At 41.1% G+C, this 23,881-nt stretch overlaps 1 protein-coding gene across 2 annotated transcripts; it reads right to left on the minus strand.

Moving 5' to 3' along the window:
- Window positions 1–59: 59 nt before the first annotated feature.
- Window positions 60–22,906, minus strand: tbc1d12b (TBC1 domain family, member 12b). Of its 2 annotated transcripts, XM_026914995.3 has the most exons (15): window positions 22,453–22,906; window positions 21,571–22,372; window positions 18,587–18,698; window positions 15,157–15,213; window positions 14,085–14,206; window positions 11,541–11,623; window positions 11,133–11,250; window positions 10,067–10,173; window positions 8,059–8,139; window positions 6,829–6,926; window positions 6,648–6,719; window positions 5,827–5,955; window positions 5,611–5,720; window positions 3,296–3,554; window positions 60–1,233 (listed from the first exon to the last, which is right to left on the minus strand). In XM_026914995.3, exons 2-15 carry the CDS (start codon window positions 22,293–22,295, stop codon window positions 1,165–1,167), a joined length of 2,142 nt encoding a protein of 713 aa, XP_026770796.3. In that variant the 5' UTR covers window positions 22,296–22,372; window positions 22,453–22,906; the 3' UTR covers window positions 60–1,164. The 2 variants fall into 2 exon arrangements, with proteins under 2 accessions (XP_026770796.3, XP_026770797.3); XM_026914996.3 differs by lacking the exon at window positions 15,157–15,213.
- Between the last annotated feature and the right edge of the window lie 975 nt (window positions 22,907–23,881).

The following is a 23,881-nucleotide window of genomic DNA, read 5'->3' on the forward strand; positions in this document are numbered from 1 at the left end:
CTTCAGTGTCACCGGGTACGCGGTGTGTATTTGCATGCGACGCAGGACAAACACACAGATCACGTTTCCACTCTCGGGTTTATTTACATGTGCTCTACTTTTAGTGGTGTCCACTTCATCGCATATTTACAATTCTGCTCATCAGGGAGTATGAAAACTGTACAGTAGCAGGGAGTGAGTAGAAAAGAAAGTCAGAATTAAAACACACAACGTACATTTTAAAATCATGAATCCGAGACTCAGCGCAGAACATTCAAAGCCTTTTTTTTCCCCCCTCCATCCCCGAAAGACAAAATGCACTGGAGTTAACAGAGCACCCACGACAGAACAGATACATTTGGTCGAATATTATAACAGATAGAAATGGACAGAATATGTATATTAAGACAGGACAGTTTCATTTGAGCATACAGGTGCTTTGATAATTTAGTGTCTTTTTTTTTTTTTTTTTTTGGGAGAAACACGGTCACAGCTGAAGCGCTGCAGGAACATGTGGATCAGGAAAAAAAAACCCAAAACAAACAACAAAAAAAAACTCGTCCCATAACCAAACTAGGCTTGTGGAATGAAAAGCTGACCTTGACAAGCATGCAAAGCTTCTTATTGACTGCTTTTCAAACCTTCATTGCACATCGTATACGTCTTAATCAAAGTCGGCTTAGACAAAATACTCCTTTTAACACGTTCAGCCTTCTCCTAGTCCTGAAGCTCTGTTCGAGAGTAGTGTTAAGAATATCCTTCATGAACATCACAGCTTTAAGTGCAACATTTTAACCGTTAGAGGAAGAAAGCGGCGATAGCACATGACACGGATGACAGCTGTTCGCGTTGGTCCATGTGTTACGATGCAGTGGGAACATTTCTGAGGAACAGAAGAACGTTTCTCAGCAAATCAACGTGCTGGTGGTGGAATATTCTTCTTCACGAGGAAGCGTGTGTGTCTTGTATGGGAACACATGAGAGATTCTTTCCAGAGACTTTGCAACTGTTGCACATTTATACCTACATCTAATCGCTAGCCATGTCTGTAATACTGCAGAGAAAACCAGTTCTACTTCAGTCTTCATGCTGACTCCCTGACCTTTCACTCCCTCACCAGCGTTATTACAACTTCAGAAGAAAAGACAACACAAAGACGTAAGACTGAAGCGTAGCATGGAGGCGTCAGGAGCTTTTCAGGGTAGGGCTGCCACTTTTGTCTGATTCCTTATCCTTCATTAGTGCACTGAAGACCTAGAAGAAAAAAAAAGACAAGACCTGTAACACAAGTGACAGGCCTGATATACACCAAAGGCTAACTAACATTATTTCATCAGTTATCAAATGCTAATACAGATGTTACTCATTTAATACTAATTATTCAAGAATGCATTCCATCAGTTTGCTTCAAAACACTGTTAAATTCTTCATTCTGATGGGTGTTGATTCATTTTCTATAACAGCAGCTCTGAAGATAGTTCTGGCTGCAATGCAAAATCAAGTTTCTATGTGATTAATACAATTCTCCTAATAAGTTATCATTTCTGAAGTAACAACTTGTACACAGGAACTTGTACTGAGGACACGCAACATTACTAAAGGCTAATAATTAACGGATAAAAATGTGTGCAGTTTTCAGTAAGGAGACATTTATTTAATATTTATGGAAGAAGTCTCCAGTGTCAGTAAGTGTTCCAGTCTTCAGGACAGAGGACTTTGAGCTTTCTTGTTTTTCCACTGACATGACAAGCTGCATTTTTGGACTTATTTACTCCAAGAGAGAGAAAAATACAGGCTGATGAGAGAATGACTGTTTATAGCTGCTGTTGAGTAAATGAGAAGAGGCACTAACTTGTCTCACATATGTTCCACAACATTAAATACAACTATAAACGGATAAAAAGAATAATGTGTCCTTAAATTCTTATTGTAGGCAAATTATTGGAAAATAATCAACTTAAGGGATGTAACAGTACCTCGCCTGACATCAAGCTGCATCACACCACCATGTCGTTGATTATTTTCCTCTATCAGCATGCCACAAAGTGTTTTATTCATTAAGTGTCAGCTGTTTGGGAATGTATCAGCTGACCTGGCATGAAAGTGAAATCTTTCCATACAGAAATTCCCGTCCATGCAGATGTGACACCAAATAATTCAGTCAAACGAAAACAAAGTAAATGAACACACAGCATGTAACCGTCATCGTCTCGTTATGCAGTGGGTCGGAAACATTTCATTAATTGCCGCACATATATTATACAGTATATGCAGACAAACGTTCTAATTCAGTCACATGGGAATTCTTTTGGGAACTGTTTTGTTATTTTTATCATTTTCTTTGCAGTAACAATAATGCTGCGTCCAACTGGGAGTTCTTCATTTACTGAGTGACGTCAAATCAATATGCACAGCATCAGGAATAAACAAAGCAGCACTTCTTATCTTTAAATGAGTTCCTCTATATTCAAATATATGCTTTAATCAACACATAGACATATCTGTTTGTTAAATCTACAACACTGACTATACAGATCGCTGTTTGAGGAGGACAATACATCAGCTGTCACAGTTAGCAAGCTTTTTGCTAATAAAAGACCATGTTCTGTTCCCTCCACTTCATCTGTTGAATACAACGAGGTCAAAAATGACCTCATTATGACCTGTGAATTACCACTTGTGAGATAAGTCGAATGCAGCATTAGTGCACTGCCACCTTTTCCTGTTAATTAGGCAGAAATCACAGGCTTCAGGCAGTGCACCAGGACAGCAAAAACCCAACACTGCATCCAAATCTGTCTTTTATTCTGGCATTCAGTGCAGAAACAGTGAAAGGGAAATGTGAACTCATGTTTTTACTCTTTTTCATGACAACTCGCCGACACAGTGCTGGGTGTCACGCAGTGAAGGATGTTGATGTTAGATGATGATGTAGTGCATTCCATATATGGTCTAAAAGTATAGCTGTCACAGTGTTCTGTGGATCTGTGTGTCCTGTACTGTGGAGCTGTTGTGTATCCCATACATGGAAGAAGAATTTGGAAAGGAAAGAGGTTTAATGTACAGGTTACATAACACTATGATGACTATAAGAGAAGGCTCTGGGCTTGTGGCAGGCTTAAAGCCACAGACCTGAGGCCGGGTCATGACAATAAAGCACTTTAAGTGATCTCTTTGAGAGCAAATCAGAATGATGTTCACAGTGCGGTTCACAGTTGCTTGCATCTGAATTTGCGGTTTTACCCAGAATTGTACCGCTGCTCGTGTAAGCAGCTTTGTGGAGCTCATGTTGTGTTATAGTGGCTGAGAAACACACCTGGGGCCATTTGCGGTTGCTGCTGGTCATGTGTGTGTTGTGGATGGCGCTGAAGAGGCGCTCGGCGGGGACGTGCTCGGGCAGACGCGTGAGGAACTGGGCCATGTGGATGAAGTCCATGTGGAGGAGCACGTCCTCGTACAAGCGCAGGATCCCCAGAGCTGTGCGGAACAGGAACTCTTCTCCGTCTCTGCAGAACACGTCCCACACGCGGCACGCGACGTCCAGTGGCAGGGACTTGCTGTAGAGTGTGAAAATCCTGCGCACACACATACACAACAATCCTTTTATGTGGATCAGCACAGACACAACAGTCTCAGCAATGCAGGTGATGACTTCCTATAGTTCAGTACAGTACAGTCTATATACAGAAGTACACACTATATGCTGCATGTGCTGTATAAAATGTACTTCTATTCTACAAAATGAGAATTTCAAAACATTTAAAAATTGATATTCCAAAAACACATCTCTCTGGTTATCTGCAAATTCGACACTATATTCATTCAAAACAGAGATCCCCGACGGATGTCACTCTGTTTAGCGATGTAGAGAGGGATTTTTTGGTCAATACTGCAGACGCTGCTCGCTTCATATCCAACTTTTACACTCTCTCATATTCTCAGGCCCCCAATCACTCGAACAGAGCGACTTACAAGCGGGAGAAGGACCTCTGCAATGAATATATAGAGGATGACTAGGAGGAAACTGTTCAATGTGTGAGGTCTACTTTCATACGTAACCGATTAAGGAAGACTCAACCTGAGATATTACACAGACTACACATAAACCTGGTTATACTGAACAAAATCAATCCCAATATATCACCTTTATGTGTGAAATGCCATAGACTTAGAGACCTGCTTTCATTACTTTTGGGAATGCGGGTACATATCCGGATTTTAGAATTTTATTGCTCGGGAAATTAGTGGCATCATCAAGGTAAAAGTGAAAAATGGATCCAGGCACTTTTCTGTTGGGGCTCCCATCAAAAACACAAATACAAACATTGAATTTCACCTCAGTAGGTTTCAAACTGCTGGACAAACTACTACTTCTGGCTAGGAAATGCACTCTTAACAAGCGGATGAAGGACACTGCCCCTTCTGTAACTCAGTTTTACAAGGAGATTTTTGCTGCGCTCCCTCATGAGACAACGGCTGCTGTGCTCAAAGGCAATGATCAATCATTTCTGGCAATATGGAGTCCATTCATAGATCACCTACCATCAGAGGTTAGAAACACTATATTGAAAGGACAGGGCTCACTGCGGTGGAACCTTCTCTCGGGTGAACGCTCTAAGGTTAATTTCAAACTTTAAAACATTGGGGTGTTTTTTTTTTCTTTCTAGAGGACAGTCTTTGTTACTTGCGTATATAGTTGTTTTTCTTGTTGTCTGTTTTTCTCTAGGTGCCATGTCTCAGTTTGTGGTATCTATGCTGATATTCTTTTATGAAAACTGATAGATCATCACTAAAAAAAAAAAAAAAAAAAAAAAAAAAAAAGAAGTCCCACCTTTTAAAAAAAAAAAAAAAAAAAAAAGGGTGTATCCTACAAAGAGAACAATCCCAAATATAAGGCAAAAACATTCATGAAGATGGGACTTTTTATACATTAGTCAGAGTTACAACAATATTACAACCAAGAGGATCCAAAAGCTGCTCAGAGGATATTAAAAATGTCAGAGACAGTAATAAAGGCTGCGGATGGGCATCAAGTTATCAAGTTATCAGAAAAAAATATTGCATTCAAAGAGATGCAGACTTTTGAACCGATATACACTGATATTTTGACTATTTCACCATTTTGTGAAACCATCTTTATTTTATCTTAAGGGTGTGCAAACTTTTCAGTCAAATGTATAGCAGAGGTTAACACAATGCCATTGTCTGCAACTGTTTAGTGTTCAGATTATTCGTATCTACATCTGTATTTGGATTTAACCTGGACATGGCCGTGGTCTAGAGTGGATTTTCTTTTAAAAATTGTGAACAATACCTCTATACCCACGGAAACCCTGAAAAAACCTAACTGCCAAATAATTCACAAATTACAGCAAACAGCAGAAAATAGCTACATTCAACTCCTGAACTTGTACAGTTCCTCAGTTACATCACTTAAATTCACCTCTAGCCTCAACCGGCTTAGACTCCCGAACACAGATGGCTGCGGCATCGTCGTGACTCCAGCTTGTGATCTCTGTTGCTTTTGTGTTGCGCCACCCTTCAGCCCAGAGCGTAATTTCATAGCAACTTATCAAAACATCTATAGAAAATGTTGATGTTCCTACTGTTAGAAAAGCCCGAGTCACTCACCAGTCTATCAGGTAGAGGTCTGGAGTGAGGTTGGAGCTTTGGAAGTGACTGAACAACCTGGGAAGATTTTCCTCAAAGAACACCTCGAACACTGCAAAGTACTTCAGCATCTGCAGGTGAAAACACAGCACAGCAAAGTGAACACCACAGAAGAAGATCTGCTGAACCAAAAAAAAATATATATATTCCAAATGTGTTAAGAGTTCTGTCCTGTACCAGATCGTGGTCCACTCTGAAGAAAGCCATCTGACAGGGTTTATTCAGGAGGTTGGCGAAGGCGATGAAGGCGTCGGCCTCCTCCAGGTTCAGGATTAACACAGCGGCGATGAACGACATGCCCTGCACCTGAAACCAGCACAAACGCTGATGTTAATGATTCAGCACACACTGAGCAGCAACAGCACTCAGTTAATAATCAAGAGCTCAAAACACAACTGTCAATCATTCTTGATTCACATGTCGACTGGCTGAGCTTTTGGTGTATTTCTCAGTGATAACTCGTAGTTTCATTCTCTGATATTAAAATGTTGAGCTCATGCAAAATGCCTGAAGATTGGCAGGCCACTAATTCATCTGTAAGGTGCAATTGTGCTTGCTTGGATAGTTGTTCACATTTAAATCTGCAGTCTATTGATTATATGGTGGAACTTTAAACGGCTGTGCCACTGCGGACGCCAAAAAACAATATATTTTTTAAATTTATTTGTTCAGCATTGTGAAAATTCATGTTATTGACTTGTTTTAAAGTTACAATACAAGTACTCAGACCTCAGGACCTCATTTTTGTTTGGTCCTACTGTCTCAGTTTGAGAAATTAACATGACCAGATAATTTTCTTTTTAACTAAAACCTCTCATGACCACTGAAAATGTGAGCCAGACAGAAACAGAAACAATTCACCCATAAACAGAACGCCTTATAAGCATTCATTTTATTTCTTCCGATTTTTACTTCTCTGCCTCGCGATGCACATCTTGTATCGATCTAAATACGAACTTTAACACTTCTACACCATTTCCTCTGAAAATTGCACTCACGTATCCCACGTCGGGCCGGTAGCAGGTGTACGCTCCGAGCACGCTGTGCAGGAGATCATGGTACGGCCCTCCCTGACAGAACGAGGGAGTGAAAAAGACAGAAGAGAAAGAAAGAAAGAGGTCACAGCTTATTTATGGACTCAAATCAAACCTCAGCAGTGTGAACGTTTACCAAACACACCTTCTGGAAGATGAAGAGGGAGGGGAAGGTGCGGGAAATGTCAAGCTTGATAAGATCCAGGCTGGATTCCCGATCCGCCAGTGACGCTCCACTGTCCGCTGTGGACAACAAGTGCGTACGTTCATACGCAGATACATTTTAGATGCCGAAAAAAAATAAATGAAAAGCATGACTGTACTCTCTTTACGAACCATGCATTGGATAATACTTTTGTAAAGTGAGGGAATGACTTAATAGGGTTTAACCATACACCGACTCAACACAGTGAGTTCAAGTGGAGAAAAACACAACTGCTAAGCAATATAAAGTAAATAATCAGCAAAAAAAAATACGTGGTTTCTACTCCTTCCTGCCTGAAATTTTGCTGACGCAACAAAAAAAGATGAGAAAGAAACCACTAATCACACACGCCTACTGCTCTCCTTTTTCAACAGCCCTGTTTCTGGAAGTAAAGTTCCCAGCCATCCAGCTACGATATGAATCATGGTCTTATGACAAATTGTTTCAAAGCATTTTTTTGTTTTAAAAGCAGGAAAAAAGTCAAGGGTACAAGACTGTGGGCTCATTGTCTTTTATGAGGGAATAAACTACTGACATTCTAAAAAGCAATGACGTGAATGAAGTTGAATTTTCTCCAAAAAGTGTTTTTGTATGTCTTTTGGTGTTTGGGAATTACAATACATTATACTGCACTACTACATTGTAGTTTTTGTTTTTTTTTTAAACACTTTCAGCCGTTTTAGACATGGTTAAACCAAGTCACGTCATTGTGCAATGGTTCACTTCAGACTGATGGTTCATCATACCTAAAGTTCCTAAAAATGGCAAACACAGCTGAAGTGATTTCATTTGACTGTGATTAGGGCAAACTTTAAAACTCCAAACACTGAAGTCCTCTCTGCAATCATTATCTATCTGCTGTGTGTGTGTGTGTGTGTGTGTGTGTGTTGGGGGGGGTGGACATACATATTGCAGATGTGAAAAGAGCAAACTCTAATGCAGGCACGACTACAGGAAGAGCTCGTGTCCCTGGAGATCAGCTCAGAGTTTAACAGAAGCCTGAAGACAGCTGTGTCGAACAGCAGAGGGAAAAGCTGCAGTTAAATTAGCATGCTGTGAGCGAGCCTGGTGTCTGAGAGGAAGTTCATGCTGAGGAACTAGCTGAACGAAAGCAGGGAAGCAGAAGGATTCTGACGTTTACATGTACACGTGGTGTTGGTGAAGACGTACCCTCTGCCTCGACCTCGCTGCCTGTCTCTCTGAAGCTCTTCCAACGCTCCTTAGCCCGGGAGAGAAAGATCTCGTATAGCTCTGCCAAGAAGAGGACAGAAAGACCAGTGAGGAAGGAAACATGGGGAGAAAGCAAGCAAGCCTGATTTCTCTTGGACGCAAACCCAGAGCTGTAATGTTGTAACATGTTACTGTAAGATGATGTTTTTTTTTAACAGTGTTGCAAGACCAAACCAATAAATGTTTCAACTTATTTACTGCACTAGTTTAAATGGAATGTCTCCACTTGTTAGTGGTAGCTCTGCTACTACAGATGTTACTATCTAACTTTTCAATGCTCTGAAAATGAGCATTATTGTAGCTATATAATGACTTTTTAAATAAGGAAGTAGTTTTAGGCAGATATTTTCCAAGCGTGACAAAGTGACTAAAAGGTATAATCGACAGTTTGATGGGCATTTCTTTGAAACTTGTTTTGAAATTCCAAAGAGCTCATCCCTTCAGTACTCCCTTCAAAGCCACGCCCCCTGAACACATGATGCTTAGGCTAGAACGCCTGTTTACTCCTTCAACAGTGAGCTCTTTCTGAATTGACAGGCATCATGATACAGCCTCTAGGGAGTAGGCAGGAAGTTCATCTCAGGATGTAGCATTTACATTTACACATCTGGCAGACACTTTTATCTAAAGCAACTCAGAATTTAGCTGAGCAGATGAGGGGAGAGAGCTATGCTCAATGACCCAGTAGTGGCAGACTGGCATTACCGAGATTTGAACTAACAACCTTCCAGAGTGCTAAGCTCTGAGCCAGCACTGCCATGCTAGCAGTGGTAGGAAACCTGTTGTGAGCTCATGGTTGTTTTGGTGAATTCAGTGTTTATAGATTCCTGGGTACATAAAAAATTGATGTTTGGAAGTGGTTAACCCATAGTAAACTGCAATAAGGTCTCCATCACAGTCATTAACAGCTCGTAGACGTGCTGCCTTTTCCTGATCAGTCGTATATTGGTGATGCACATCATTTATTTATTTTTTCTCCTGTTTATAGAGCAATAAAAACGCCTGGTACATTAATCTGACTTTTTCTCAACCTTTAAAGCAGGGGTAGCCAACTGCTCATCAACCGTGACCCAGCAAAGCACTTCAGAGGACTGAAAAGTACTTGACAAAATACTGTAGCAGACCCAATAAACATGTGAAAAAAAATGGCCCTAGTTCAGCAACTCTAGTCACAGCTCTGCCCGTGTAGCAGATTTTCTGTTGTGTACAATCACATGCATTTAATGGAAATTATTTAGCTGAAGGCAGCTCATCAGACCTGAGACTAACTACAGGGAATAAAGCATTAGGTTAACAAGTGGAGATGTTTCACAGCTTTCTAGAGTTTTCATTTCATTCACCCTCTCTGATATGACAAGTTTTTTTTTTTTTTTTAAAGCTGATAACGAAACATCACTGCATCGATGTCAAAACAGCTGCTGCACCTCTTCAAAGTCAGTAGCAAAAGTTTAAGTGAGAAATGTGTGAAAAAAAAAACATAACCACTTCATTATCTTATTTATAACCTTGAACTATAATAAAACTCATTAATTGTTAAGCATTAAATGGTAAGTGTTGTCATCATTCAGATAAGTTAGTTGCTCACTTGGACCTTCAGAAGTGATATACCTGGGCCTTCACAAATAGTAGTTCAAGACCCCCTGCTTTAATGCATGTATATTTTTATTAAGCAGTTCAGACATAAACAGAAAAACATATATATGGACCTGTGTTATTTATTCCTATACACACAGGACTTGTGCTAACTCCCATTTACAAGTATTAATGTTGCTTGCTTGTATGGAGAAAGTGTAACTTATTATAAGAGCAAAATTCAAACCAAAGCTCACTCAGTATAGTTCTTCATAAAACAAAATGGTTAAATATGTATTTTTTTTTTTTTTATTACAAGAAAACCAGGCTGTACTTCTTCCACTGAAAGGCTTATTAATCACTCTGGGGTGAATACCTGGGGTGATGTTGAGCTCGTTGCCGATGGCTAGGCTCCACACTTTGCCGCGGACGTTGGGTGGAAGACCCTGCCACCACAGATCTTTAACCCTGCGTGTGCCACGCCTAAACACGGCAGGAGGAAATGAAGAGGGAGGTTAACACGTTTATATGAGCCTGTTATATTTTCTGTATGAACTGTGCAAAGACATCAGTGTTGTCTTAAAAAAAAAAAAAAAAAAAAAAAAACCAAACAAACAAAAAACCTAAAATCAGTGGTCCAGTGCCCATTAACATTAGTTGTTATTCAATCATCAGAGGAACATAAGCAGCCTGTGTGGACTGTTACCTGGTCCAGTGTATAGAGATGTTCAATTGTGTGCCTTCACATCATAATCCTGCATTCCATGGTGGCTTAAAATGTTATTTATTTAATAATAATAAACTTTATTTTATATAGGGCTTTTAAACGTAGCTTCTCAAGGCACTTTATATAAACACAATCATTTATAAATCATAAAAAAATAAGCATACGTATCAACAACTCAATTAAAGTAAATCAAATACAAAATTAATTCAGCAGTCAAGTAAAGGCTAACCTACAAAAGTATGTTTTAAGAAAAGATTTAAAAATACCTAATGTCTGATAATGTGTATGATATCAGTTGGAAGTGAATTCCAGAGTTTAGGAGCATAAAAAGAGAAAGCCCTATCACCCATGGAGCATAAACGAGTCTGAGGACAACTAAAAGACCAGACTGAGAAGAGCGAAGATTACGTTTTGGGGTGTATAGTGTTAAGAGCTCAGTCAAATACTGGGGAGCCAGTCCATGCAGAGCTTTATATGTAAGCACGAGAATTTTAAAATCAACTCGAAACCTGAAGGGAAGCCCATGTAAGGATTCTAAAATAGGAGTAATACGATCACTAGTCTTTGCCCTAGTCAGGATTCTAGCTGCTGAGTTTTTAACATATTGTAATTCGTTTAGTGTGAATTTATTTACCCCAGCAAGAAGTGCATTATTATTTAAAACGGATGAATTCAGAAACCCCCAGGCTTTATGGATGGAGGAAGAGTTGCTCACATGCTGTCCCAGTTGGGCAGGACCTCCGTGTTCCACACCACCATGGCGTTAACGATGCTGTCCTCCTGCTTGAAGCGCTCCTTCATCTGCTGCTTCTTCTTCTGGGCTTCCTTCATCTCTGCATGCACACACAAATAATTAGCGCAAAAAAAAAAAAAAAAAAAGTTGACTCTCAATCCCTTTTAATAGGGATGTTTTAACTGCTGATGAGCAATGAGTCAGCTAATAAGAGCAGGCTAAACGTTCAGTAGCCCTAACATTGGTTCAAACACAATATCTTTTCATTTGCATATCTGGTTAGGAGAATTTCATTTAGTGGATGTTTTGAGCACAATGAAGTGAAAAACAGATCATACATGAAATGAGAGATTTTTCTAGGACTTGGTTTCTAAGCAGATCTGCCTTTACCTCTCCTCTTGGCCTCAGCCACCATTTCATCGTATTCCTGCCGGTGGCGCTGAGCTTCCTCCTCGGGTTTAGCAGGAAGGTTACTGAGAAGGAAGTGAGCAGGTTTAATTATAAGCACTGCAGAAAACGAGAAAGGCTCCTAAACAGAAACGTCATCGTACAACAAACAGGATGGCACACTGTAGGGCCTGGCTAATTAAATGCAAGTCATTTACATTTCGATGGTTTGGTATGTATGAGTCTATGAGTTGCCATGCTTGTGACACACAGCTAATCTGCTTTACAGTTCATAATATTCTGCTTGAACATACAGCAGGCACATTAAACACCATTATATCACAGCGCTGCTGAATCCTCAAATCTGATTAATTTTCTATAATAACAGCGCTGACATGAGTCCCTGTCGCAAGATTTATATAAATACACTCATTCTAATGCATGTACGTTACACAGGGAATTGTACGGCGAACACTCTATATAAACTGATTAAATTGTTGATATGGTGAAGTTTTCTGTGAGGTCATGTTTAGTTTGCATTTGTGGAAGGAGTCTCCAGTGTCAGCGCTTTGTAACAATCAGAGATAAAGATGTAAATTCAGGTTTTCTGACACGGCAAAAGTTTCTGACATGAAAAGATGTGACGTTCTTTAAGAAATATAAAAAAATATTTAAGACGTGGTAAATTTCATACAAATTGTGGTGTGAGAGGAATAAAACACTTTGGGATATGTTGTTATAGGTAAATAATCAACTTCTGGGTGGTAACAGTAGCTCTGCTAAATCATTGTGTCCATATTCCAAAATTGCAATCCCCAATCCACAACACAAGGGTCAGTATTTACTATCTGCCACTCCAGGTTTGTCTGCAGGCTTCCTGAATCACAAATCCCTCTCACATTTCACCCATCATTCATTCGTAATGAGAGCCTGAAAAAAGGGGACAGTTTGAAAGATCCACATGGTGAAACAGGAGCTGTCGAATAAGTTTAGTCTTATTTCTAGCTCTTTGTTTGAGAGAAGTGAGCTCCTCACTGGGCTAAACGCTACACCGCACACTGTACGCCACACCCTGATCTGCAGGCAGAGGAGATGAGGACTGCACACTGGAAGGCTGAGAAGCAGGACATCCTGCCAAGAGCTCATTTGGAAGCTCAGTATTGTGTTGTGCTGTATCCTGATATGGCAGTGAGGTCAAAGAGGCTCTAATGCTACCCGACACTGATCGCACTACAGTATATATGATGGAAAATTAGGATTCCTAGTCTAGAATACTGTGACAGGGTAAAAAGCATCGTCTTGTGAGGTGTCGTCAGGTTTTGCTAAACAAATCCAGCCTGGAGCTGAGAGCCATTTTTATTTGGGCCAGTAAGCATGTACTGACGACAAGCTACAGTAACAACTGTCCAGAAAGAAACAGAATAGCTGGATGTGTAAGGGATGGTATGCACAGCCCAGGGCTCGTAAGGAACTGGACTGGCAGCTGGGCGTGACGGTTTTATCTTAGTGAGCAAGGAATCATTTGATACTTGTACAAGGTCCTGGCCAACACGCTTTATGCCCAGCACTAATGTTGACATTTAACTCCACTAAGAGAACTTCTTTGGCACTGTGGGCTCAGTGGCCAGAACATAATTATAAAGTGATCAAAATATTAAAAAGCTCTTTTTCTCCTCTAACAAATATTATATAGTCCAATTATAATCAGCATATACACTACTGATGGTGTACTCTTTTGACATAATAGAATATAAAGCATGCAGAACTGCCAACCCTGAAGAGGAATAATGCATAGCCATGCCGTTGTCCCACAGCACAGATCAATCGTCTAATAAACTGAAGTGAAGGGGGTGAAAGTGAAAGGGGTGCACCAGGCACTTGAGGAAAAAGCTGCTGCTTCGTATGTTTTATCTATAATGTAGAAAAACTAGAAAAGTTTACAATCAATAAGAAACTGTGCATGTAACCTCTTCCAGTGTCTACGTCTTAAACTAAAACAGATGAGCGGCATATACTTGCCTATATACTTGTCTATTGTAAGTCAAACATACATCAATAGACTTTATTTCACTTTAATGAACTCAAAATATTCTCCATTTACCTTGACAGACAGCGAGGCCATAAAAACACATAAAAACCACATAAACTCATCTTTTAAGCAGGAAAAGCGAGTCGAGAGATTACTAATGTGAGATGGGAGGAAGGGGGCGGAGCTTCCGGTGGGCCCGTTAATACCCGAATGTTCAAAACATCTGTGCAACTGTCAATCAGTCCATATCCACATGTCGACTGGCCCATTGACATTTTTAATTGGGGGTAAAGAAGACTGTTGTTTTTTTTGTTTTTTTTTTTTTTTTTGCATATTTTAGCATATTAGCAGCATACTCTGATGAGTTAAAAGGCTGGCGGGTCTGAGCATGTTTACGTGTACATTTCCGTTACTCGTTCTAACGTTTTTGCAAAACCTAACCAATATTTAAGTGACATTAAAATCTAAGCATTGTTTATCCAGTATCCATCCATTTGTCCGTTAACCCCAGTACTCACGCTGGCCGGTCTTCTAATATGAGTGCCGTGGTGGACAGTGGTTCAAACTCCAGATTCTTACGTCGCCCTTGAGTAGGCAGGGATGGGCTATGGGCTCCTTTGCCAGCCTTAGCCTCATATTCCTGTGAATGAAAAAAAACATCATTTAGAGTCATTTCCTGTTAGTTAAACCTTCAGGACTGGAAGACGAGCAAACTGAATGGATGCCACAGGGTTTTAGAAACAATGTAATGGTTGTGAAAGGTGAATGAGGCAGCAAGAAATAGATCACAGGGATCAAGATCACAAGGACCACTGGGGCCTTTAGGCCATGGCGTGTGATCTTTACAATTACGAGAAAAGGAAAGGTCACTGTAAACTCAGTGAGGAGGACATAGGACATGTCTTAAAGCTAAAGAGAACACCTCATGAGGCACTGCTACCCAAATGACTTGTGAAACTCATTAAGAAGAAGCTAACCCAACGTCTGGGAAACTACAATAGGGACAGTTCCCTATTCTAAGCTAAGAGCCAAAATGTTAGTCAATAGTTATATTGTTCATGAGGGGGTTTAGCCCCCAAGACATGTGCATAGTCACAAACCAACTAAAAGCAGTTTAAAAAAAAAAAAAAAAAAAAAGAGTAATGGGCATGGTGGTTATGATGGATGAGAAGATAATGCATGCAGACGTAACATCATATCAGTGGACGTTCTTTACTCCTCTAGACAACATTATTACACATTAATATTATTACAACATTATTATAGCTATACATGTTATATGGTACAGTACAGCACAGCATTAACCTGCATACGAACATCAAATAAAGAAACATACTTGAAAGTGAATGCGCACATGGCAGAAAAGCAGAAGAGGGGCATAGTGACTCACTGAGGCTGATTAATAAGCACATCAGCATTTCTAAACCTAACACATCTGCAAGCCAGCAAAACGAGTTCTGGGCAAGCGTCCAGGAAAGCAGGCACGAGCATGGGACGTATCGATGTCTGAAATGGGCCAATGGAAGGCGATGCTCCATGCAGAGATGAGGACACGTACGAACAATGGATAAAAAAAAAAAAAAGGCATACCCCGGCACTTAAGAGATTGGGAGTTGAAACAGACGTGAGATTGCCTGGATTACTCTCCTGAAGAAAGAAAGAGAAGAGACTCAGTTTTTTTTTTACCAGCAGAAAAACAAAGTTCTGGAAAATCATGCAGAGCCCAAAATGACCTTTAACAATTTACTTCCACATTTGTGGATGCACCGAACTACGTCAGAACTGTGCCTTCCTTAAAAGTATACCTCAAAACACTAACAAGCACAGAAATATGACGATATGCGAACTAACCAGAATGGCCTTTCTTTTATCATGAGCAACTACCATCTGTTTAACTCTACTGTCTCTTGACTGCCTCTCGTGAAGGCTGTGAGAGTTTTTGCTAGCTCTCTAAACACTTTCGGCTGAAACGGAATATGTTAAATCATATGACAGGAAAACTTTTCCTGAGCACTTATGAGGTTATTCAATTGCAGCATTTAGTCATAAGGGCCTCTGAGTACTGAAGCTGCCCGGAACCAGGAGGCTGGGGATGACTTCAGAGGAGTAGATGACATTTGGCTTACCTCTAAACTAAGTGAGTCATAATCACACACACACATTGTTATAACTTTTTAGGGAGCCTGAAATAGTTACACCACTAGCATCATGCAATACTGGTACAGATGGGGTAACAGAGCATCAATCCCTGGTACATTACTTTGTTGAAATATGCTACATGATTGGATTGGGAAATATGATAATATAAAATCACTTTTGTGAGAGAAATTTAATACTTTTTTGCCCCATTTTCTCACCAATTTGGTCACCTGCCAATTCCCACCCACCAGCCAGCTCTCCGCTATCATACAACAGCTACCAACCAGGAAGGGTGAAGGCAAACACATGCTTCCTCAGAAACATGTAAAGCCAGCCAACTACATTTTCTACAAACTGCTACTCATGCTGCATCAAAGTGCAGAGTAAAACACTCGGAAGAAAGCGCTATCTACCCTCTTCCGCATACATGAGTTCACAGATGCCCACAAGTAGCTAGTGTCGCTGTGATTGACAGGGGAGAGAGTATACTATCCCTCCCACCCAAAGAGAATGGCTAATTTTTGTTCCCTTGGCTCATCGTTGGCACTCGATGAGCTTTTTAAGCAATATTTTAACAGTTCCCCTAGCCACTACATTGCAGCTAAAGTGTGTTCATGTAGATATAATTTACAGTTGTATGCAAACACTGTACTATAATGTTTTGTACAGTTATCATACCCTGGCCTTTTTATAAATTTCCATCATCTGCAGGAATAAGAGTGAAAAGCTTTGGCATATTTGTGAACATATTAAACACTGAAGATCATTGGTGCTGAAGGTCAAGACTCGTTGAGGTCGTAGATAAGTGTAGAGGCTGAGATAGCAGCCTAATGGCCATGTACTTGCCTCACTTGGGTAAACACTAGAAGAGACCTGAACGTGAAGAAAGAATTCACGTGCACTCGGTGATACAACCTGGCCAGAATCCACACACACATTATTTAAAAATGTCTTACATGAAGAGAAAAACACACATGCACACAGGCATTCAGCCAGCTGGATTTCTGGATTTTAACTGCAGCAACAGATGACCCTGTATTCCTCCTCATTCTTAACACACCCCAGAAGAGATGGACCTAAAGGGGTGTTTTAGTATTTTATATTCACACTCTGTTATAGTACTTTACAAGAGAAGTGAAATCAGTCCATTGTTTGAGATGCTGCTGAAACCCTTCCACTGTTTTGTTTGATAAAATCATCAAGTTTCATTCCTGGCTCCTCTCCATGTACAGTAAACGGGTGCTGTCATCAGTTCTGCTCGTTTAGTTTAGGTTGTTCGGGTCCTAACCTAAAAGGCACTCTTTGATGGAAAATCCCTTTAGTCTGAGAAATATCTAAGTATCTAAGAAACTGAAAAAAAGATTCAATAGGACACTGATGAACAAACTGGTAGTCTTCCAAACTGCACTGACGGAGAGCCTTCTTAACTACAGAAAGTCTTTTATTGCAGCTATTGCAGCTTTTATTTTATCAGCATCTCTCTCTCATTAGGGTAATAGACAACAACAATATCTATAAACCTAGATTCTTATATAGTACATTAGCAAAGTTAACCTTTTTTTTCAGTGACAAAACTGAAAACAGACATTGATTTTACCTAATTTAATTTAATTTAAGTACTGATGTTACCTATGTATATAGAAACCAATATAACTCCATCAGAAGAGCAATTACAATCTTTAGAAACGGGAACTTCCCCTATCCAAAAGGCTAAATTCATTTCACTGAGTTCCTCCTCAAAATTGACTTATGTACCGGATCTGACACCTATGCATTTATTAAACTACTAATGAAAAACCTTGACCCTTGTCAGCTGTCAAACTATAGAAATTACTCCTTTATTTCCATTAATTACTTCAATCAGGGTTTAAGCCTCGTCATAGTACTGAGAAAGTACTGGTTAAAGTAGTAAATGACCTACTACTCTCCTTTGATAACAGTTATCTCACCTTGTAGCTTTTGAGACCATAGATGCATAACGTTCTAAACAGACTACAACAGTGTTGGAGTTAAGGGAATGGCTTATTCCTGGCCCAGGTCTTATCTTACTGCCTGCTTGTTACTGAAAGTTTGTAAATGTTATTGTTGACCTTTTTAATACAAAAGTAAAATCCGGTGTTCCACAGGGCTGTGTTTTCGGCCCATTGTTTTTTCCCTTATATATTCTATATCTGAGAATAATTATTCATAAACATCTTATTAGCTTCCACAGCAATGCTACTGACTGTATGTTTCAGCAAAGCCAGTTGGCAGACACCAGTTTAATAAAGTTGAGGAATGAGTAATGGACATTAGATACTGGATGCTGACTAACTTCCTCATACTTAATTCTGGGAAAACAAAAGTACTTCTGCTAAGGCCACGGGCTGCTAATAGGAAGCTCTCTGATTATATAGTAACTCTCGATGGCTTTTCAGTTACATCATGTGCAGCAGTGAAAGTCCTTGGTGTGAATATTGACTCCAGTCTCTTTTGCTACCTGTAGGTTGGACTGTAGCTGTGGTTTTGAAAGAGAAGTTTCAGAACATTTTTTAGCCTGGAAACGTACTTATGTCAGCTAGCTATCTTTGCTACAGGCTTAAAAACTTGTCACTGAAACACTTTAACCTCCCTCTTTTATGATGAATATTGCAGGCCATTATATCCAACAATCTGGAAACATTGAATGATTGCAAAACTTAACAGTTTTGCACCAAGCATCATTTTAGGGCAAACACCACGCAAGTTCCGCGATCTTGCTTAATCACGGTGACAACAGTATTTCAAGAATGCCACCCACCACTGCGTCAGACACAAGATATTAAAAACGTGGATGTGGACGTTAAAGGAGGTGGACAAATGTTTGACATTTTTTTAGGAATGTGTGTCTTTGGGAGTAGACCTGTTGGATGGTTTTGGAGTCTTTGGGAGGGCTCTCTCGCGGTGGGACCTTCCCAAACAGCTTCCAGCCAGGAGCACTTGCAGGCTCTTTCTGCTTTCTGGAGAACAGGCCCCTGGCAAACACACAAGCAAAGAGTATCTGAAACACACTGCATTTTTACTCACACAGAACCTAAAGAAATCTGTGAACAATCAAACAAATAAAATGCAGTCTGGTGTACTCTCATCAAATTACCAATTGGCAAAGGTCTCTATCAAACTCCGATGGAGAAGTGAGAGGCAGCATGTGGCCATGTAAATGAATCTCTAGGCAAAACACATAGCGCATGACGTTTCCTGGTAATGTTCCACTTTGTGCAGGCTTTTTGCAGAAGTGCAAGTGCTAAAACAGAGAGTAGATCTGTAACCCAGTTTTGCATGCAGCCATTATGAAGTACTGCTAAACCCAAGACTAACAGATATTGCTATAAGCTTCCTACTTTCCAGCCTGTTTCTCTTAGAGATGTTTTTTTTTTTTTTTATTCTTTTCTGTGATTTAATGACGTGCTTAAGATGACAAATAATGATCCTAACTATGCTACGTTTCATATTTAAAAATAGGTCAGTGGCTCAGATGAGGAAATGTGTGAAATCTGATCCGCTACAGAAACAGTGATTGAGGCCGATACTGAGATACAACTCATACTCAGGATCAGACTGATGTATCCTTGATATTCATCTTATACTCTGGTGAGCTTTCACCTGACTGTGATCTGCAAATTAACCGAATTGTTTGCATTCTGCGTCAAGGTCAATCTCAAGAGCTTCGGTTTATTTGTCAACACCTACGCCCTGTATTTACACATTTAGCTATCCTCAACAACTATAAAAGCTAATTGGTTAGGATTTTAAAAATACTGGAGGACAAAACTTTGTCAACAGGCTCACGTAATTCGACAAAATAAAAAAATAAATAAATAAAAGTTCTGTAGTGGTTTCTGACATACAGTTTAGTGGTTTAGTAGGTTAAAAAGTGGTAGCTAATGTAATGTAATGTAATAGCGTATGGCAAGTAGGGATGCTTCAAAAAGTCTTGAAAAATCTGGGGACCATATCAGGTTCCACTCCTGTCAGAAACAGGAATCTGAGACTACAATGGACACAATGGACATCTGAACACTGGAAAAACATCACCTGTCAAAAACATTAATTCAATCTGGGCTAAGAGCCTTAAGTCTTTGCTCAAAGACCTTGAATTTGCTGACAGTGCTGCGTGAGGGAAAGTGTTTCAGCACGGCTGCAAGTGTTTGAGCTGCTATCTGAAATTGACATTTCTTGACTCGAGGAACATGATGAACTTACAGATGATAGAAACCCCAAATCTAACAGCAGTCTAACAGCCTCGACTTTAAAGCTCAATAAACTGAACTGTGAGTTGCAGGGAAGAAACAATGAAATCCACATATGGTCAGAGCAATAAATGCATTTAAATCAAATCTGGATGAATGGATATTCCAAACAGGGGCAGGAAACTGATCCACTTGCCACCTCATAAATTTATTTCTTGCGGCTCTGATAAAAATGTTTGCGTATTATTCTGCCCACCTCAAGAAAGTAAAACTGGAATTCAGCACTCATAGCCAGGAACTGACTGACTGACATTGAGGATGTGGTTGATTTTTTTTTTTTTTTATTTTTTTTTTTTAAACCCATTCCTTTGCACAGATATTGAGAAAACAGCAGCATATCTGTACTTTACCAAACAGGGCAGACATGGAGGTAGGTGACATGCAAAATAACCTAGAGCTGAAAGTCAGGTGACTTTTGCACAGTAGTGTGTAGTGAGAAATTTTCTCCTGTGCACTCAAAGCAAAGTCTTACGTTTCATCCAATTTACTTATATCAAACAAGCTTTTCACAGATGAAAATGATCAAATCAAAATATCACTCACCTGACAGACAGACTGTTAGACTAGCAGACTTCAGCTACATTCCTGACTACAGAAGACTTTCAGACAACATGCAGTCACAAATATCTCACTAGCTTTCACCTTATGTGTACTGAATAGCCTACTCAATGTTCTGTGCACAAACATGCACATTAAAGTTTCTGTATATGAGGCTGAAATCCTCTAGTCATGTTGTGGGTAAAGCTATACAAACAATAATAGTGATGTGGATTCCAGATAATGCAACTAAAGGTGGTTACAGGATTTAGTTTTGGTGGCATTTCACAGATAGTCGATCTTTACTCATGTTGACATTTCAGAAGTGACCCTGGTGACTTGGTGAAGGTTGGTGGCTGCTGCTGTTGGAGCAGCAGTGGAACTACTTGTATAACGTCTGATTGTTGTAACCAGAAATAAATACCCGCTTATGATCCTCACGTGTATGACTAAAGAAGCGAGCAGCGATTTGCTTTTAATGTTAGGTGTCAGATATTCTCAGTCCAAGTGTAGACCCTCGGTCAGTCCATATTTTACTTCTGTTTCATTTCCTAACATGCTTTAGTCAGGTCATCTTCAGAGCCCTTTAGTCAGCCTGTTCCAGGTCATCAGGATTCTACGCTCTTTATTATCTGCCTGTCAGGTGTGCTTGGAGCTGAAGTAGGATAAAACTATGAACTAGTTAAGACTGCTTTCAGACCCTCTGTTACGTGTGATAATGATTAACACATGTCCACATTTAAATGTGCGCTTTCGCATGGCCAAGCACAGCACTTCAGCTCTGATTACAGGAGCTGACAAGAACATGCTGGCCCTTTGGATTCTCCACATCAGCAGTGTGTGTGTGTGTGTGTGTGTGTGTGTGTGTGTGTGTGTGTGTGGAATGTATATGAATAATGGCATGCTCTCTGGTCTTGAGTTACTAATTAGTTTTCCACCTACAATGCACACAGTCTCAGTTGTTCTCCTCTCAGCAGCCTAAAGAAATGAAACCGCTTCGTTCGAACATTTTCAAAAGCCTTTTATCAAAGCTCCAGCAGCGTGGGCCAGCCGATCCTACCTGCCGAAGATCTCGGAGATGCCATGTTTCTTCTGTCTCAGGGCCGGCTCGGCCACGTCGGCCACGTTGTCTGGGGCGCTCTGGCGCCGGCTGATTTCGTACGTGTTCCTCGAGCTCAGGCTCACGTCCATGAACGCCGGGTCCGGACAGGGCTCGCTGTCCTCGGGGCTTGAGAGAGTCCGGGAGGAGCACGGCTCAGCTTCGGATAAGCAGTCATTAGAGGCCGTTTCCGATTCCCGAGTCCTTTCGACAGCCTCCGAGCTGGACGACGAGGACCTATGACCCGACCTCGAAGCGCTGGGCTCATCATCATCATCATCATCATCATCACCATCATCATCATTTTGTGGGCTCACGGGACCCGCCCGAGGTCTCGGAGCACACAGGGTGGAACTGGTCGACGGTGCAGCTGAGGATGCAGCAGCAGCATCAGCATCTGACAGCAGTTCACCGTTAGCCACCACCTCACCCGATTCAGGGCAAGAGCACTTTTGGGACGGGTCACGGGCGTCGCACATGCAGCTCACGTGACCGTTCGGGAGCTTGATCGCAGCGCGCTGATTGGCTGGACTAGTGTAACGCGGTAACGCACGGTCCTGGTTGCTCTCATCTCGCGTCGGGCGGCTGTCGTTTCCGTCGCCGTGCCGGAAGTTGTCCTCCTGTGGGTCCGGTCCGTCCATTGCGCCTCGGTTACCCGTAACATGAGCGGCGGCTGACGCGACCATCAGCTCCCTCGGTGACTCGGCGAGTCCGTTAATGGCGGCATGACCGGGAGATTCAGTCCCAACGGCGGCTGAGAGACCTGTAACGAAATCAATCATATTCGTATTGGACAATGCATTCCTCCCCGAATGAAGAGATCCGCTTAGCTAGAACACATACCCGGTGCCTGAGCGCTATCACTGCTCTCCCAGACGCCTTTATCCACAGCCCGAGCCAGCGGCGAAGCAGAGCTCTTCCGCGCTCACATCAGCTGACCAAACGCCTAGCTTTAGAACCAGAGTCTGTCTAATCCAGGCATCCCTGACACAAGCCCCCTTCACTTTCCCAGTCTTCACTCGGCTCCATAACAACAGTCTCGAGCTGGCTGCAGAGCTAGCACCTCTAGCACAGCTAGCACTTCCTCCTCGCACACCATGTCGGAAAATGGTCACCTGAAAGCTGAAACGCGAAACGTGTGGTGTGTCTGAGGGTAAATGATTACCGTTTAAAACGACACCCCTCAAATAACCAACACTTTCGAGCTTAAAACCGGGAGTTTTGCTCGCTAGCTCTCTCTCTGCTCCGGCCCTGAATTGCAGCCATCTTGGAAATGCCCATGACGTCATGAAGGAGCAAACAGGTCACGCGACGCCGCCTGCTGTTCAGTGTTTATATTACTGCAGCTCAGCGCTTCAGCGCGCGTGCTGCTGTCGCGTCCTCCTTATTTTGCACAGCAGGGGTTTAGAAGACTTCATCTATTTTTGTTTATATGTATATACATATCATTCTATTTTATATCAATGTATTGCAGCCAATCGACCTAATCAGCGACTAGGCGTCTAAATAACTAAGCTGCAATTAGAAAATGAAATCCCATCGACCACGTGACCAAATTCAGTACATTCAGTGACAAGTCAGAAACCATTCATCCATCCATCCATCCTCTGTACCGCCTGGGGCCTATCCCCGGCAACTCGGGGCACAGGGCGGGGTACACCCTGGACGGGGTGCCAACCCATCACAGGGCGCACACACACACACACACACACACACACACACACCCACACACAGGGCACACACACTACAGACAATTTAGAGATGCCAATCAGCCTGTATATTATTCTTATTTTGTTTAAAGATCTTATTTTTTTCCATTTAGTACTGCCCTTCAGAAGCTACGTAAGATATTTACATGTTTCCCAGAAGACCAAATATTAACAATTTACACCGATCATCCAGTTCAAAAGTTTACATCCTCCTGGTTCTTAATGTATCCTGTTGCCTTCTTGAGCATCAGTGAATGTGTACACCTTTTGTAATAGTTGTGTATGAGTCCTTCATTTGTCCTCAGTGTGAAAAGATCTCAGCATCATATAGACGCTGTTGGAAAGGGGTCAAATATGCAGAAGATGCAGGAAAAGCAAATAATGTGCAGGACCTGGAGGATTTTTCTGAAGAACAGTGGGCAGTTTAACTGCTCAGGACAAACAAGGGACTCGTGAAAAGCTGTCACATAAACATAAAAACAGTCGTTGATCATCCAGTTAACACACACTGTATTTAGAATCAAGCATATGTAAACTTTTCAGCTGGTTCATTTGTGTAAATT

The sequence above is a fragment of the Pangasianodon hypophthalmus genome, chromosome 12, assembly GCF_027358585.1.
Source record: "Pangasianodon hypophthalmus isolate fPanHyp1 chromosome 12, fPanHyp1.pri, whole genome shotgun sequence".
Classification (NCBI taxonomy): Eukaryota; Metazoa; Chordata; class Actinopteri; order Siluriformes; family Pangasiidae; genus Pangasianodon; species Pangasianodon hypophthalmus.

Coding starts and splice junctions, on each gene's coding strand:
- tbc1d12b (XM_026914995.3), bottom strand. CDS start 22,295: ATGGTCGCGTCAGCCGCCGCTCATGTTACGGGTAACCGAGGCGCAATG. Junction 15,214..18,586: donor ACTCCAAAACCATCCAACAG/GTCTACTCCCAA, acceptor TTCTTTCTTCAG/GAGAGTAATCCAGGCAATCT. Junction 6,927..8,058: donor CAGCGAGGTCGAGGCAGAGG/GTACGTCTTCAC, acceptor TGTTGTCCACAG/CGGACAGTGGAGCGTCACTG.